Genomic DNA, 16,071 nt, shown 5'->3' on the forward strand with positions numbered 1-16,071 from the left:
CCATTTCCTAATTCTTAGCAAATTGAATGATCAACAATCAGAAATCACTAAAGGTAACTTCTGCGCCGTTAGGTGGGTAACAGTGAGCACAGAAGGGCATTTTTTTCTCATCCTTTTATGCTTATTACTACTCCTATTGTATTTTACGTTGGTAGACACATGTATAATGTGATTGGTAATATTTTTGTGAAGTCTTTTATGAAAGTTCATTGGTAACTGTTTCCTCAGTTATGTAACTGGCTGGCTCATAAATAAAGGCCTCAAATCTCAGTATACGCTCATTATAAGAATCTCAGTATAAGTATCCTAATTCTTTGCGAGGTTATGTCCACCCCTTGGCACTTTTAGAAGTTCTCTTTGGCTTCTTATTTTTCCAAATTTGTGTCTATCAGTATATTGTACCAAAGGGTCTATTGTCAGTAAACTATCACAATATGTACACAAGTTAGAGCTTTTAGTCATGTACCTTTATGAAGACATTCTTCTCTTAGTATGAATTGTTGGGTCTTATCATACTAGATTTTACATCTCATCCACCTTTAAAAATTGGAGAAGATTGTTTTGCATATTTTGAATTTTCCATATAACTATTGTGTTTTTTAAAATTACTACTGTTAATTATGTAGATTCCAAACTCCAAATAATTTTCATTGCAATTTTTTGTTATTCGAGAAACACATGGTTTAGTGAACAAATACTTTGAAGTTGGGAATGCTAAATAATGCTCATATTGGAGTTTTCAGTGGCAATGGTAATCCTTTTGTGGAACAAGCAGTGCAATTTGCTGTTGCAGCTGCAAAAGAATCCTTTGTTGATAACCATGACAAGCAAGACATGCTTCACAAACTTCTTTTACAAGGTGCTATTGATTTTTGTCTATTCTTATCTGCTCTCTGTGTGTATGTATTCATTCTTCTGAAGTAGTGTTACACCTGTAGACTAAAATACCATATATGACCCACTGATTAATGTTTCATTTTTGACTTGTGATTTTAATTTCCATGGAAATGATTGTCATTAATAATATTTATCCATTTTGATTTATATGTATGAACAAGTTTTGCTGATGAATTTGACAATGCAGGACTTGAGATCACTATTTTTGGCAGCAACGACTTTTATTCCTACCGTAAACAAGTATGCTTTTTCTCATCTTCTGTTTTGTAAACAAATATTATCAAGAAATCCCAAAACTTTTTGTTATTTATCTGTGCTTTTTCTTTCAGTTGTTTTCTTCCTTGCAGTAATTTAATTTATTTGGATTTCACGAGTGTTGGAAGTTGGAACATAGGCCTTTTTTCTGTTCTTTATGTTCCTTTTTATTGCATGCACATTTTGAGATAGGTCCGCACATATATTTTGAAATATGGAATTTTAAGAGATAAAAAGGAATGCCTTAGTTTATCTGTATCTCGGTCAACTTTGCATCATATGAACTAAAAATTGGTGATAGAAAGAAGGAATATATTAATTTCCACGAAGAAGTGGTCTCCTTGCACATTGAAATACCACCACAATGGCACAGAGATGTTAACAACAGGGAGTTCGTTGTAGTCCAAACAGAAGAAGATGAACACTTGAAAAACGTCAACTTGCAGATCCATGTTGAGGTTTGTAGCTCAGGCAGGTACCTCTGCACAGGCCTAAGTGTCTAGGCGTGTTGCCCACAAGTTCTCCTTAGGATACTTGCTCTAGGTTAAACAAGTTGCTAATGTAGCTTAGCCTAAGTCTAACTTAGGGAAAAAACACATATTAATATGTTGGCTTATTGAGCTAATAGAAACTTATGAAAAGTAAGTAATTTACTTTAGTGAGTAAGTTTTAAACTTGGCCATTGATCTCAAGTGAGGCGAGATATAATCTCGACTGTCAATCACTTTGGAGATTGGGGTTAGGGGTTTAACTCAATGTAAATTCATAAAAGCAAAGGTTGAGGAGAGGAGAAAGACACACCATATAGCGGCACTAGCCTCAGGAAGAGGAAGAGTGTGATACTCTAGTGTGCCAGGTCCGGGGAAGGTGCAAGGAAGAATGAGGAAAGCAGATCCAGATCAGTCGAGGAAGATCGAAGGACAGATCTAGGGCTTGATCAGGTGGATAACTCCAGGTTATTGTTATATATGTAATTCCTCAGTTCGGTCATTATCCCAGGACGAGAGCCAAAGTAGGTTCTGAGTTATTTTAATGATGAACTGATTTGATTGGGCAGGAGTCTGTATGTGTCATTGTTGTTGAGATTGGTTGTGTAATTGAGCTTCAGCGGAATATTTGTTAGGAACCTAGTTGTGTGTTTATTCAGTAAATTTTATACTAGTAATTAAATGCTAGGTTCAAGGAAATTTAATAATCCATTGTAGAGACACATCCAAAAATCCATGATGCCAATAAAAGTGGGACATGGAAAATGATGAAAAGATACATGCCAAAATCTTGCTATAGCAACACACATAAAAATAATGAAGCTAAGTAACCAGAAGCAGACAACAACAGAGACCAAAAATGCAGTAGACACCACCATGAAGGCTGAACAAAATATAGGCTAGTCTCAAATCGCATCAGCAAAGGCTAGTCTCAACTCGCATCAACAGAGGTTAGATAGGCTAGTTGCAAATAAAATTAGCAGAGGCTAGTCGCAAATCGCATCACCAGAGGCTAGATAGGCTAGTCACAAATTGCATCAGCAGGGGCTAGATAAGCTAGTCGCAAATCGCATAAGCAAAGGCTAGATAAGCTAGTCGCAAATCACATCAGTAGAGGCTAGTCACAAATCGCATCAACAAAAGCTAGTCTCAAATTGCATCAATAGAGGCTAGATAGGCTAGTCTCAAATCGCATCAACAGAGGCTAGTCTCAAATTACATTTCTAGAAACGAAGTAGACTAGCACTGCAAGTTTTGACTACAACTTGCGGCAAAGGCATAAAATACAAATCCTTAAACGTTTAAGGCAAAGCCTGCAAAGATTCAATGCAACCCAAGTAAGGTCAAAGGAGTAATAAAGTTTAAAATTTCAAAGGGAAAGGAGCCCGAGGAAATTTCAAGTGGAGGAGACTGCGAACTCATTATCGCTCGCAAACTTAAGTATGGATGAGCCAGATTCATCCTTGCGACAATATGCTGATGTTGAACCACAGATGAATCCTAATGCATCTTATAACCCTGCTAACATTAGGAGTTGTTACTAGTGGTAGTAAGACTCCTATTTTGACTGCAACCTTGTCCAAGATCCTGGGCATACAAAAGGCACACACTAGTATAGCCTCGACACCTTCTTAAACAATTAATTCCTTTAACCTACATAAACACCAATGGAGAGGCAACACTGAAACATCCTTTACAAGATGAATGAATGCAAAATGCCATAAACCCTAATGATGAGGATAAAGCAAGACAGGTAAGCATAGGAGATGTGCCTCATGGACATACAAGCACTTGTAGCCTTGATGATAACTAGGCTATTAAAGGGTTTTGACCATTGTAATTGAGAAGGAATTCACTAAGACCTTGAAAAGCACAGGGGGATCCAAAATTTAGATATACAAGGCAAAAAATTGTAGGTGTGTTGTAGCGGCTATAACAATTAGCAAACTCGTCTTTTCCCCTGCAAATAAACCTCTTGGCAAATTTCCTTTCTCTTTGGCAAATCGACTTCTCCTTGTCAATTCACAACACCTAGAGAAATTCGGCCTCTGCAAAATAACTCAATCTCCCTCTGTCACTAAGAAATTGTAAATCATCGTGAAGAATTTTTCTTTGGCAAATTGATCTCAATCACTATGGAACCCTTTGCTGGTGTCAACCCACGTTCACTGTGCCCTTGCTCACTCGAATTGTGTCTCCAAGATGCTCATCGGTTTCTTCTTATAATCTCTCGTTGAGGAATCAATGACCACTATCTAATCACAATTGATGGCTAAAATCATCTTGAACTCATCTAATCACTTTTCTAGAAGTCTAGAGAGAAATTGACTTGTATCAATTAACACTGATTAGTTAACCATTTTTCCTAAGTTAGGAAGATAATTCAAATTGGTTAATAAATCTAATTAAGACATTTTCACTCTATAAAATAAATTGGGCTTGGACATAATTAATCCTCTTGTTTTCCTAGTCTCATTGACACAACTTGAGACTATAACACCTGTCTGAGCTACATAAACTAATAGGTACCAACCATTTTTCGGTACAAAAACCCCAAAACACCACTGAAATGTGTGTTAGGCACCATAACCTATGTTTCAGTGTGCGTACGATACATGTGGGGTGGTACAACATGCTTGTGTGGCATGTGTGGGCTGAACACATTCTTTTTTTTATTTTTATGAGTGGGGTTGCCCAATATTCAACCCTAGGACCGGACTAATGCTAAGTAATTAATGGTAATGTTAAGAATATGCTACATAATTAATGGTAATATTAAATTATTAAGGTATTGCTTAAATTTTTAACATTACCATTAATTTGTTAAGGATATTTGAGATTGGTTCCAAACCTCATTGGATATCATATGAAGAAAATGAAATTTAAGATTACACTCAAGAGCCAATAAACTTAAAAAAATTTAGGATTTGAGGATTGGGGTAATTGCAATGTTCTTAAAATTTTTTAGGAATTGAGGATTGGGGTAATTGCAATGTTTTGATTGAATCAAGAACACCAAGCCCTCTATGTACCTTGATGTTAGTGACATTGATTCCTTAACTCCTCTATCATGAGCCTAGTAAAAGTGTACCCATCACTCAAAGAAACTCTGGATTTGACATGTTAAGCTTTTTCTATCTTATTTTAATGCCTAAAGGGTGATATTGATGATGAGGATCCCAATATAGGCATTAATTTCAATGATATGTAGGTATTTGTTGTAGCATGATTTTCTTGGGCTGTGGGCCTTGACACTTGCTCATTTATTCATGACTCTGTATCTGTATCCTAAATTACAATGTTAAAACTTAAATACTTTGATAGTTTCAATATCATTTTCTTATATTTGTGTGTGTATGTTATTGGATCCATGGGGTCTTGATGCTAGATTCATGGATCCGCGTTTCAGATACGGATATGGATGCTGAGTCACCCAAATCCTCGTAGGATCTGCCACGTAAACATATCCTTCAAACCTGAAAATGTATCACATGCTACTGAAACAGATCATGTGCCAACAAGCCCTCACACGCTGGATCCCAAGCAAATAACATTTGAGTTTTTGGTTTACTTCTGTTCTTTTTTTTTTAAGGATATTTGCCACCTATTTGAAACCTTAAAAATCAAATACTCTTTAGATTTTTAATTAAATTACTTTTTAGTAATCTATAGGCTATATAGTCATATAAGTAAGTTATTAATTACCTATAGGAGGTATAGCACATGATAATGCTAGTAGGAAAGGTCTGACACTTCAAAATTTTAATTTTCAATGTTTGATAATGCTAGCATGAAAGCTTTGAGACAATGTAATATTCCTAATGGAAATTTTACAATGATAACAAAGACATGCAAAGATAGAAACACAAAAATATTCAGAAATGCATACACATAAACCAGAAATTTCTCCAAATCCACAAACTGGTCAAGGTTTTATTAATAATAGTTGTTGTGGTACAAATGAGTTGGAGAAAATGCTCCTGGGCTTGCACAAGGCAAGCTACAAGCACCAGGTGATGAATACATGACAGCCCAACAGCTACAATAGCAAGCTCCTCCAGAAAACTGAGCTGCTGCTCCAAAACTGTACTGCTGCCTGACTTCTCTACTTGATTTGGCCAGTCCTAGAAAATTCTTGGAAATTGGGAATGTGATCCTTGCCAAAAACCCAAAAAGAGTTCCCCTTGGTTCCAACCTTCAAAGTTTGACCCTTCACAACTTGGCCCTCCTCCAATTTCAAATTATGTTACTGTGACTACTCCTGTGAATCTCTGCTCTCCCAGCTCCAACAATCCTCCTCAAATGGCCCTCCAAATGATTTCCCAGCGCCCTAGCTCCAAACTCCCCCGGATGGTGCTGCCCTAAAAAAGCCTCACTCTAATGACTGCGTAGTCATGAAGGAGATGACACAGTCCTGTGTATGAGGAACTGATAACTACGTGTAGTGTGGTCCTCTTGGCTGTAGTTGCCCTCCACACACTTGAAAATGATGAAAGAACACTCCTGCAGCTTCTCCGGTCAATTCTCGATAACACTGCTCCACAAACAACAAGTGACTTCTCCCTCCGTGCTGTGGTGGTTCCCAAACTGCGTGCTCTACCCCTAGAAGTGCATGAGACCTGTAGCTAATGCTTCTTCCAGTCTCAGTGATGACGGAAAGCCTTCCTTGGGTGGCACTCGAAGTCCAACGAAGAAAGGTTGAGCTTCTTTCCTTGGGAAGCTCTTGTCCTAAACAACACAATATTGGCTCAGCGGAACAACTAGGGAAAATTCGATTTTCAAATAGATAAAAGACCCCCATTGCTCCCTCATTCCTTCCTTTTATAATTGTTGGCCATGCATTCCTTGTGGGTCCCTCCACCAATTCGATAAGCTTCAAGGAATTCAAATTCCATCTTCCCCAAGTGCGTACTTCATGTGGGCCCCATATTCCACTAGCATACAAATAAAGTATTTGTCCTATGTTTTCTACCAAAATTTGCCTTGAGCTAGTATTAATCAAAATTGTCAAAAAATTATTTTCCAAACATTAGGAAAATTTAGGAAGGAACATTACAGTCCTCTCATCTCGGATGTTGCTTAACCCAAGCAACTGTAAAGCTGGAGGTTGTAAATTCAGCTCATTCTCCCATGTAGCATCCTCCTCCGATAAATCTTCCATTTAACCAAAAGCTCACTGACCACCTTGTTTCTCAACTTCCTCTCCCGAGTCTCTAGTATGAGCTCTGGTGTCAAAATCAAATGCCCCTCATCATCCAATGGAGGCAACTCGGTTGCTGCTACGACCTGCTGTCCCAACGCCTTTTTCAGGCATGAGACATGGAACATGTTGTGAATCCGGCTCTCTGAAGGCAATTCCAACTCATAGGCCACCTCGCTTACCCTCCCGACCACCCGGTAAGGCCCATAGAAGCGTGGGCACAATTTTTCTACACCCTTTTGCTTGAGTGAAGACTATCTGTACGACTGCAAGTGTAGGTAGACCATGTCCCCTACTTCGAACTGTCTCTCCACCTTGTGCTTATCATCATATATCTTTTGCTAATTTTGGGCCACCTGAAAATTATTTTTGAGAGCCCGAAGAATCTCGTGTCTCTCTTGAACCCAGTCCTTGGCCCAAGGGGCCTTGTTATCTCCAAACACCATGTTAGAAAAAGTAAGAGCATTGTACCCATAAAGAGCTTGGAAAGGGGACATACCAATGGACATATGATAAGTTGTGTTGTAACAGAACTCCCCGAGATGTAGCCTCTTGATCCACACTCTCTGTTGCCCAGTCACGTAGTTGCACAAGTACCCTTCCAACCATTTGTTCACAATCTCTGTCTGCCCATCAGTTTGGGGGTGATAGCTAGTGCTAGGTGTAAGCTCTGTCCCCACTAGCCAGAACAACTCCTGCTAAGAGCCCCCATAAATCTGATGTCCCTATCACTCACAATGGTTTTGGGAAGACCATGCAACTAGAAATCCTCCTGAAAGAACAACTCAGCCACCTGGGAGGCTGAAGATCTTGATGAAATAGCAAAGAAGTGGGCAAACTTGGTCAATCTATCGACCACGACATAGATGCAGTCTCGCCCCTGTGTAGCTGAAAGCTCGATGATGAAGTCCATGGATACAATCTCCCACTTCCTCTCCGGAATGGGAAGCGACTGTAGCAAACTGGCCGGGTGGGTCAGCTCCACCTTGTTTCTCTGGCAATCCATGCACTCCCTCACGTGCTTCAAAACATCTCCCTTGAGCCCCCGCCAAGAGAATCTCTCCCTGACAACACGGTATGTCTTGAGGAAGCCTGGGTGCCCTGCTAGTGGAGAATCATGGGCTGCTTGCATGATCCTCTCCTTCAGCTGAGATCCTGGCACCAGATAGATTCGGTCCTTGTAGTAAATCACATCGTCCATCACCCAAAATCAATCATCCCCGTGTGTGCCATCCAAAGTTTCACAAGCCTGCCTGTCCTTGGAGTAGTCAACCAATAGTTGAGCCTTCCAATCCTGCATGACATCCATCAAAGACAGTGTTGTTGGTCTCCTAGAGAGGGTATCTGCTACCACAATCTGTTTGCCTTTCACATACTTAATCTCAAAATTGAAAGCCTCGAGCTTACTCACCCATTTTGCTGCCTCTCTAATGACTGCTGCTCAAGGAAGAATCAAAGACTGTTGTGATCAGTCTTCACTTTGAACCGGTTGCCCACTAGATATTGTCTGAATTTGGCCAGTGCATGCATCACTGCCAACATCTCCTTGTCGTACATAGAGTACAACCAGTCATGAGGCAGTAGTTTCCTTCTCTCAAACGCAATAGGATGGCCCCCCCATGTCAAAACGGCCCCAACCCTTTCATCGGAGGCATCACACTCTAGCACAAAGGTGTTGAAGAAAATGTAACTAGGTTCGGTATTTACAAATGTAATTTTGATCTTTGTACTTGTCAAGAAAAAGAAATATTATTTTTGTAAATTATAAGAATGAGTTTCTTTCTGGTTTCATAGGTCTAGGAAAGTCAAAGAGTCAAAGACATGTATAAAGAGATCCTCTTGAGCATATATGTAATGTATATGAGTCTACCTAGTGACTAGATTAGCCCACCAAGATAAGCACAATCCTCTTGAAGAAGGAAACAAGCAAAACGATGAAGAGAACAATCATGTCGACCTCAAAATATATATATAAATGTCATGTTGGCTTATATAATAGACACAACGGTTCACTTGGTGAAGTCGGCTTAATATGGAAACATCACTGCTATATATACCCAACTAGGGTCATCGCAAAAGAGCGGAATAGGAACTCACATTTATCTGAGATGATTCAGTTGGGTACATGGTTTGAAGAGAACAATCATGTCGACCTCAAAATATATATATAAATGTCATGTCAGCTTATATAATAGACACAACGGTTCACTTGGTGAAGTTTCTTAATATGGGAACATAACCGCTATATATACACAACTAGGGTCACCGCAAAAGAGCGGAATAGGAACTCACATTTATTTGAGATGATTCTGTTGGGTACATGGTCTGCAATCCGCATTACAAGAGGCCACCAATTCGGACTTCTCTGCAACTTCGGGTGAGGATAGAGACTCAGATTCTCTGTGACTTTTGGATGGTTGCAGGATGGGTATAGGTCTGAGATCCTTGCAGTTCGGATGGAAAAATAATGAGACAATTTTGGATGGATGCCACAAAGGTACAATCTCGACATAGGTGCAATAAAGAAGGTCTCGGGTCTCAGTCTCAACATACAATCATGATCTCAGTATACCTCATGAATATTCCTCACAGTGACACACTGTCTCAGCATACATACTGTCTCATCATAATACTCTATCAATGTACTTGACAAAGTGATATTCTTGACATAATAGTCTTGATCATAAGCCTATCGAAGACAAGGTTACGATGAAGATCTCAGAGCATTACATGAACTAAGGTCATAATGAAGAACGGTATGATGACCTCGTTAATATGGTGAAGATATCTATGAAGATGTAGTAGTGATGTTCTCGGTGATGGCAACAGTGATGAAGATCTCAACAGTACAGTGATGATGATCTCAACAGTGACAAAGAAGAAGATTGATGTCTTGGTCTTGAAGTGGCTTAGAAGGTCAAGGGTCATGGTCTTGGTATTCGTCAATTGGAATCTCTATAAGAAGAATTTTGTGCGGGTTTTTCTCTCCAAGAGGGAGAGGTTTTGGCTTTGGCAGAAAGCCAATATGTTGTGTTCTTGTCTCTTCGTTTTTGGTAACTATTTGATGAATATAAGAAGACACACTCTAATAAGAACAAGTGAAGATTGTGCTAAGAAGAAAAATTAAAATACCTCACAAGAAGTTATCATGCTAGAAGAATCACATTAACTACACTTGCCCTAGATTCTTCAACATGGTATTAGAGCTATGGTTACAATCTAAGACAAAGGAAGGGCGGCAAAAAGATGTTAGGATATTTCGACACATAGGAAATAGTTAAGTATAACTTGGTCTAGTATAGAGTTAGGTAAAGTGTGTTTTTTTACTATGTACTTTTGTAACTTACAATCTGACGGTCATGATATGTTCTAGACATGAAGTGATCTGACGGTTCATTCTCTCCTCGGTATTACTGACACTTGATCCGTGGCTTAACACCCGATTGGTCCATGATCTCTATTTAAAGAGCATGGAGGGTCATTTGTAAGGTGACCGTTCATGAGAGAAGCTTATGTAAATTTTCTTTCTTTTACATTAATAAATTGCTTGAAGTGGCCGCGTTGGCTCAGGTCGTGGATTGTTTCCCTCTTTGAGGGTTTTAACCACGCCAAGAATATTGGTGTACTGATCTGTGATCTGTTTGTGAGTGGTGTCCCTTGGTGTTCTATCTAAGGAACTTACCCTGTAAATTCCTACATGGTATTAGAGCTATTTGAGGGCCGCATCCGTTGCTGATCCAAATCCAAAGCCAGTACAACTGCATTCGATTGTCGTTTCCTAGATCTACTGTTTCTGACCGCTTTCAGGCTGAGAGGACTTCTCTATTGTGTTAGGAGCATCTGTTCTAGTGGGGAACCCCTTTCGTTTCACGCGAAAAGGTTTGCGGTAGCCCTAGCTACGTCATTTTTAAGATCTGGAGGTATATAGTCTTTATTTGTAGTTTTGGTTATTTATCTCTCTGTTTATTCCGGTTTATTTATCTCTCTTTTATTACCGGATCTATACCTTTCATTTCTGCGTATGCTCTTTGCCCCGCGACTCTATGCGATCTGGGCAAATCAGAAATAGAAAGGAAATATTTTTCTCATGCGTATGCTCTTTTCCGCCGTGCCTTAGTGTGATCTCGGAAAATTAGAAACATTGAGGAAAATATTTAGTTTCCGGCAAAATCTAACTTCAAGCTATAAGGTTTGGTTTTTTTTGCATGTCCGTTTTGGGTTGTGTGGTTTTTTTTTTGTAGGCAAAAAGGGCTTTCTCAAGTAAGCACGCACTCCAAAGCTTCAGTGACAAAAAAAAAACTCCCCTTCCTCTTTTCCAAAAATTACTAACCTTTTAAACTAGCTCACTTGGTCCAAAGTTACTTTATGAGAATAGAGGTCTTGGGTTCAAGTCTTTCTTTTTGTTGAGTTACTTTTTCAAAAAGCACATGTAACTTATGTTTTAAAGTTACTTTATGTAAAAGTGTTCTCATCCATTATAAAAAGTGAGTCACTTATAATTCTAAAGTCTCTTTATCTTTTACTTAAGTTACAATTTAGTAGGTAGCTCATAAAGTACCATTGTAAAAGTGACTTTCACTTATTTATATAAGTGGGTCACATAATTTGTTTTTAAAGTGAGCTAATTAGATTAAGTTTGGAAAAGGGGGATTTTTTTTTTTTTAAATATAACATTATCATTCACTTCCGCACATTCACGTACTTCATCGGCATCTTCAACAACTTTTTGTTGATTTGGGGTAGCATCAGATGTTCTCTAGTCATGAAAATTGGAGAGGCTAAAGCATAGGAGATCTCCAATACTCAGAAATTCTTTGGGCAGAATCTAACCAGCTTGGGAGATATTAAAATAATTAATATTTTTAATGGAGTCCTTAAGTCTAAACTTAGAGAAAATAAAATATTAATGTGAATTAATATAAAATTGAGTTAGAATGGTCCAAAAGTCATGGATCAAGCCAAATCTAATCTTAGCCGTTGATTAGGGACTTGATCTCGGCCGTTGAATTGTCAACGAGAAAAGTATAAGAGGAGGCTTGAGGGTCACTTGGAGGACACACCGAATTGATCAAGAATTCGATTTTTTGAGGCAGGGCTTGCTGAGGAAATCGAAGGAGTGATCAGAGTTGTAGATGAGGGGCAGTGAATACAGAAATAGAGAGGCAGAGAGGGTACTGGGAGCATCATCGTAGAAGCTGGGAGAGGGTTGACGTAGAGCCAGCTAGAGGCCACACAGAAGCAACAAGTGGCCATGCAGACGCAGCCAGGAGCTGTGCAGTGCCAGAGAGAGCCAGCGTTGGTGACACAGAGGCTGACGCAGAGTCTCCTGAGGCTGACACATGGCTAGTTGGGGTGACGCTGGGTTAGAGAGGCTAACACAGACCCTAGAGGCTGACGTTGGAAGATTTCGTGGGGGACCTGAGAGCTATGGGATTGTACATCCGAGATTTTTAGCCGGAATATCTGTCTTCGACTGAGAGGTACTATGCCGAGAGCATTCTCTGTTGGGTGAGCCATTTTAGGCACCCAGATTGTATTATGAAACTGCTTAATAATAAAACCCACAGATAGCAACATCGGTTTTCCCACATTGGGTTTTTCCGGGGACATTAGTCCAAAAATAACGGTGTCACGTGTGTGCTTGTTTTTTCCTTTAGTTGATGATCTGTATGTGTTGAGCATGTACTTGTATTTATTTTCAGTATTTATATGGTGAATAACTTGTTAATTAATAGAACAAGTAGGAAGAAATAAATCAGACAGTACATGAATGATTTCTAACAGATAGACTTAGAAATTCCAACATGGTATCAGAGCGTGGTTGCAGATCACAGGAGCACTGAGGGCATCAACAATAGAAATAACTGTCTTGAGTGACAGAAGTTGTTCCTAGTGGAAAAGCAGCAAGGAAGGGGTGACGTAATGCTTGTGTCATTGAGTTTGAGCCAGGAGAAGGATCAATGCAGTGGCAGAAAAGAGCAGACCTGACCTATGCAGTGCCCGGTGATCTTTCTCAGTCACGAAGGATTGATGCTTGTGGCCAAGAGGTGCGGATTTTGCTAGTGCCGGGATTGTGCAGATTCTAGAGGCTCTAACCTTCAGTTTGCTGGGGCATAGGAGGCTGCAGAGAAGTTGCGGAGTGAAGCTGGTGGGGTACTGTGGTCAGAACAATATCTAACAGGGCAAGACCAAGGAGGAGGGAGTTGCTACCGAGGATTTGTAGCCAAGAAATCCGGATCAGTGGTGCAACTACACTAACGATCAGAATGGGGGCATCTCAACAATGGCAGAGGGGTTTCCAGGAGGGAAATCGAGGCTCAGAGGGAGTCACACCGAGGACTTCCAAGAGGGAAGTAGAGAGACTCGAAAGAGTCGAAAGAGGAGCAATGAGATGGCAGTGAATGGAGTAAGAGATCAGGACAGACTGGACGGAGCCTTAAACTTCATAGTCTGGAAGGCCAGGATCTTGTCCATTCTAGACAGGAACCGTCTCAAGGACTTCGCCTTGAAAACAATAGCAATCCCAATTGACCCGACTGAGAACGATAAGTAGGAGGAGGCAATGGCAAGGGCTAAGAGCATCATCCTTGACGGGGTCAAGGACCATGTAGTACCTGTTGATTTGGGGTAGCATCGGATGTGCTTTAGCCACGAAAATTGGTGGAGAGGCTAAAACACATGAGATCTCCAATACCTAGAAATGGTTTGGGCAGATTCTAAACAGTTTGGGAGATACTAAAATAATTAATATTTTTAGTGGAGTCTCTAAGTATAAACTTAGGTAAAATAAAATATTGATGTGAATTAATATAAAACCGTGTTAGAAGGGTCCAAAAGTCATGGATCAAGCCAGAGTTAATCTTAGTCGTTGATTAGGGACTTAATCTCGGCCGTTGAATTGTCAACTAGAAAAGTATAAGAGGAGGCTTGAGGGTCACTTGGAGAACACATCAAGTTGATCAAGATTTTGATTTTTTGGGGCAGGGTTTGTTGAGGAAGTCGAAAGAGTGATTAGAGTTGCCGCTGAGGGGTAGTGAATAGATAAGCAGAGAGGCAGAGATAGTACGAGGAGGATCAGCACAGAAGCCAGGAGAGAGGGACACAGAGGCAGCGATAGCTTCACGCAAAGGCAGCCAGGGCTCAGGTAGAGGCAAGAAGGAGCTGCGTAGTGCCTCAGAGAGCCAGCGTGGGTGACGCAGAGGCTCTAAGGGCTGACGCAGTGCCTCTAGAGGCTGACGCAAGGCGAGCTAGGGTGATGCTGGGCCAGAAAGGGCTGACGTAGTCCCTAGAGGCTGATGCTGGGGTTTTCGTGGGGTAGATTGGAGCTGGGAGCTGTCGGAGTGTTTATCCGGGGTTTTAGCCGGAACATCTGTCTCCGACTAAGAGGTACTACTGCCGAGATTATTCTCTGTTGGGTGAGCCGGTTTTGGCACCCAGATTGTATTCTGAAACTGCTTAATAATTAAAGCCCTCAGATAGCTGCACCCGTTTTCCACGATTGGGTTTTTCTGGGGACATTGGTCCAAAAAAAACGGTGTCACTTCTGTGCTTGTTTTGTTTCCTTCAGTTGATGATCTGTAATGTGTTGAGCATGTACTTGTATTTATTTTCAGTATTTACATGGTAAATAACTTGTTAATTAATCAGAACAAGTAGGTAGAAATAAATCAGAAAAGTACATGAAGGGTTTCTAACAATTAGACTTGGAAATTCCAACATGGTATGAAAGCGTGGTTATAGATCACAGGAGAACTGAGAACATTAGCCGAGCAGAGCAGCAACAGTAGAACAGCTGTCCCATGTGACAGAAGTTGTTCCTAGCAGAGAAGCAACAAGGAAGGGGTGACACAGTGCCTGTGTCATCAAGTTTGAGTTGGGAAGAGGATTAGCGCAGTGGTAGAGGGGAGCAAACTCGACCTACGCAGTGCCTGGTCATCTTTCTCAGTCAGGAGGGATTGACGCTCGTGGCCAGGAGGTGCAGATTTGCTGGTGCCGGGATTGCGCAGAGCCTAGAAGCTCTAACCTTCAGTTCGCTGGAGCTTAGGAGGCTATGGGTAAGTTGCAGAGTGAAGCTGGTGGGGAACTGTAGTCAGAACAATACCTAACAGGGAAAGACCAAGGAGGAGGGAGTTTCTACCGAGGATTTCTAGCCAACAAATCTGGATCAGTGGTGTAGCTACACCAACGGTTGGAGTGGGGGCATCTCGACATTGGCAGAAGGGTTTCCAGGAGGGAAATTGAGGCTCAGAGGGAGTCACACCAAGAACTTCCAAGAGGGAAGTAGTGGAGCAACGAGATGGCAGTGAACAGGGTAAGAGACCTGGACAGACTCGACGGAGCCTCAAACTTCGTAGTCTGGAAGGCCAGAATCTTGTTCGTTCTAGATAAGAATTGTGTAAAGCACTTTGCCTTGAGGACAATAGCAATCCTAGTTGAACCAGCTGAGAACGACAAGTACGAGGAGGCAATGGTGAGGGCCAAGAGCATCATCCTTGATGGGGTCAAGGACCATGTAGTACCACATATTGCCGAAAATGACATGACAAATGAGATGTGGGAGGCCTTAAAGAAATTGTACCAACATACTTCTGTGCAGAGAAGGATGCTACTTGAAAATCAGCTGTGGTTATACCAGATGCAGAAAGGGGAACAGATAGACACCTTCCTCGGTCGATTGAAAGAGATCCGTGATCAACTGACTTCCATAGGGGCCATGCCGGATCAAGAATTGATGGTGAGAACAGCCTCGAACGCAGTCTCTGAAGACTGGGAGGGGTTTGTCCAGAGCATACTGGGTAGGGCGACCCTTCCAGATTGGGAGGAAATGTGGGTGGCTCTTCGTCAAGAAGAGATCAGAAGGCTGAGCAAGGCGGGAATCAGCGGCAAGGGGATCAGAATCAAGAAGGAGGAAGAGGAGGATGTTGCCCTAGCATTTAAGGGAAAGCATGAGAAACGGAAGAAGGACCTCTCTAAGGTCAAATGCTTCCACTGTGGGGAACTGGGACACTATGCGAGCCAGTGTCTGAGGAAGAAGAGCAAGGGAGATGCTTCCGAGACCAAGGCTGCGCCAACAAGGGCGGAGAAGGAAGTGGAGATAGATGATGACTGTGCCATGAGTGCTCACACGCCACTTGAGAGGAAGTGGGGGGACATCGAGCTGTAGACAGACGGACTACAAGCGATGAGGGGCAGGATCCTCGAGGTACCCAACCTCTTGGATTGTACCTTGCT

At 41.2% G+C, this 16,071-nt stretch overlaps 1 protein-coding gene across 3 annotated transcripts in view; it reads left to right on the forward strand.

The window, feature by feature from the left end:
* Positions 1 to 16,071, forward strand: part of LOC149197234 (phosphomevalonate kinase, peroxisomal-like) — a 304,989-nt gene that overhangs the window by 174,597 nt on the left and 114,321 nt on the right. For all 3 annotated transcript variants that reach the window (XM_089405783.1, XM_089405784.1, XM_089405782.1), the window contains 2 exons: positions 744 to 859; positions 1,085 to 1,137. In XM_089405783.1, coding sequence (XP_089261909.1) covers positions 744 to 859; positions 1,085 to 1,137 — 169 coding nt within the window. The remainder of the gene's footprint in view (positions 1 to 743; positions 860 to 1,084; positions 1,138 to 16,071) is intronic.

This window comes from Pinus tabuliformis, chromosome 2_2 (assembly GCF_031772625.1).
Source record: "Pinus tabuliformis cultivar Carrire ecotype Pingquan chromosome 2_2, CPIR1, whole genome shotgun sequence".
Lineage (NCBI taxonomy): Eukaryota > Viridiplantae > Streptophyta > Pinopsida > Pinales > Pinaceae > Pinus > Pinus tabuliformis.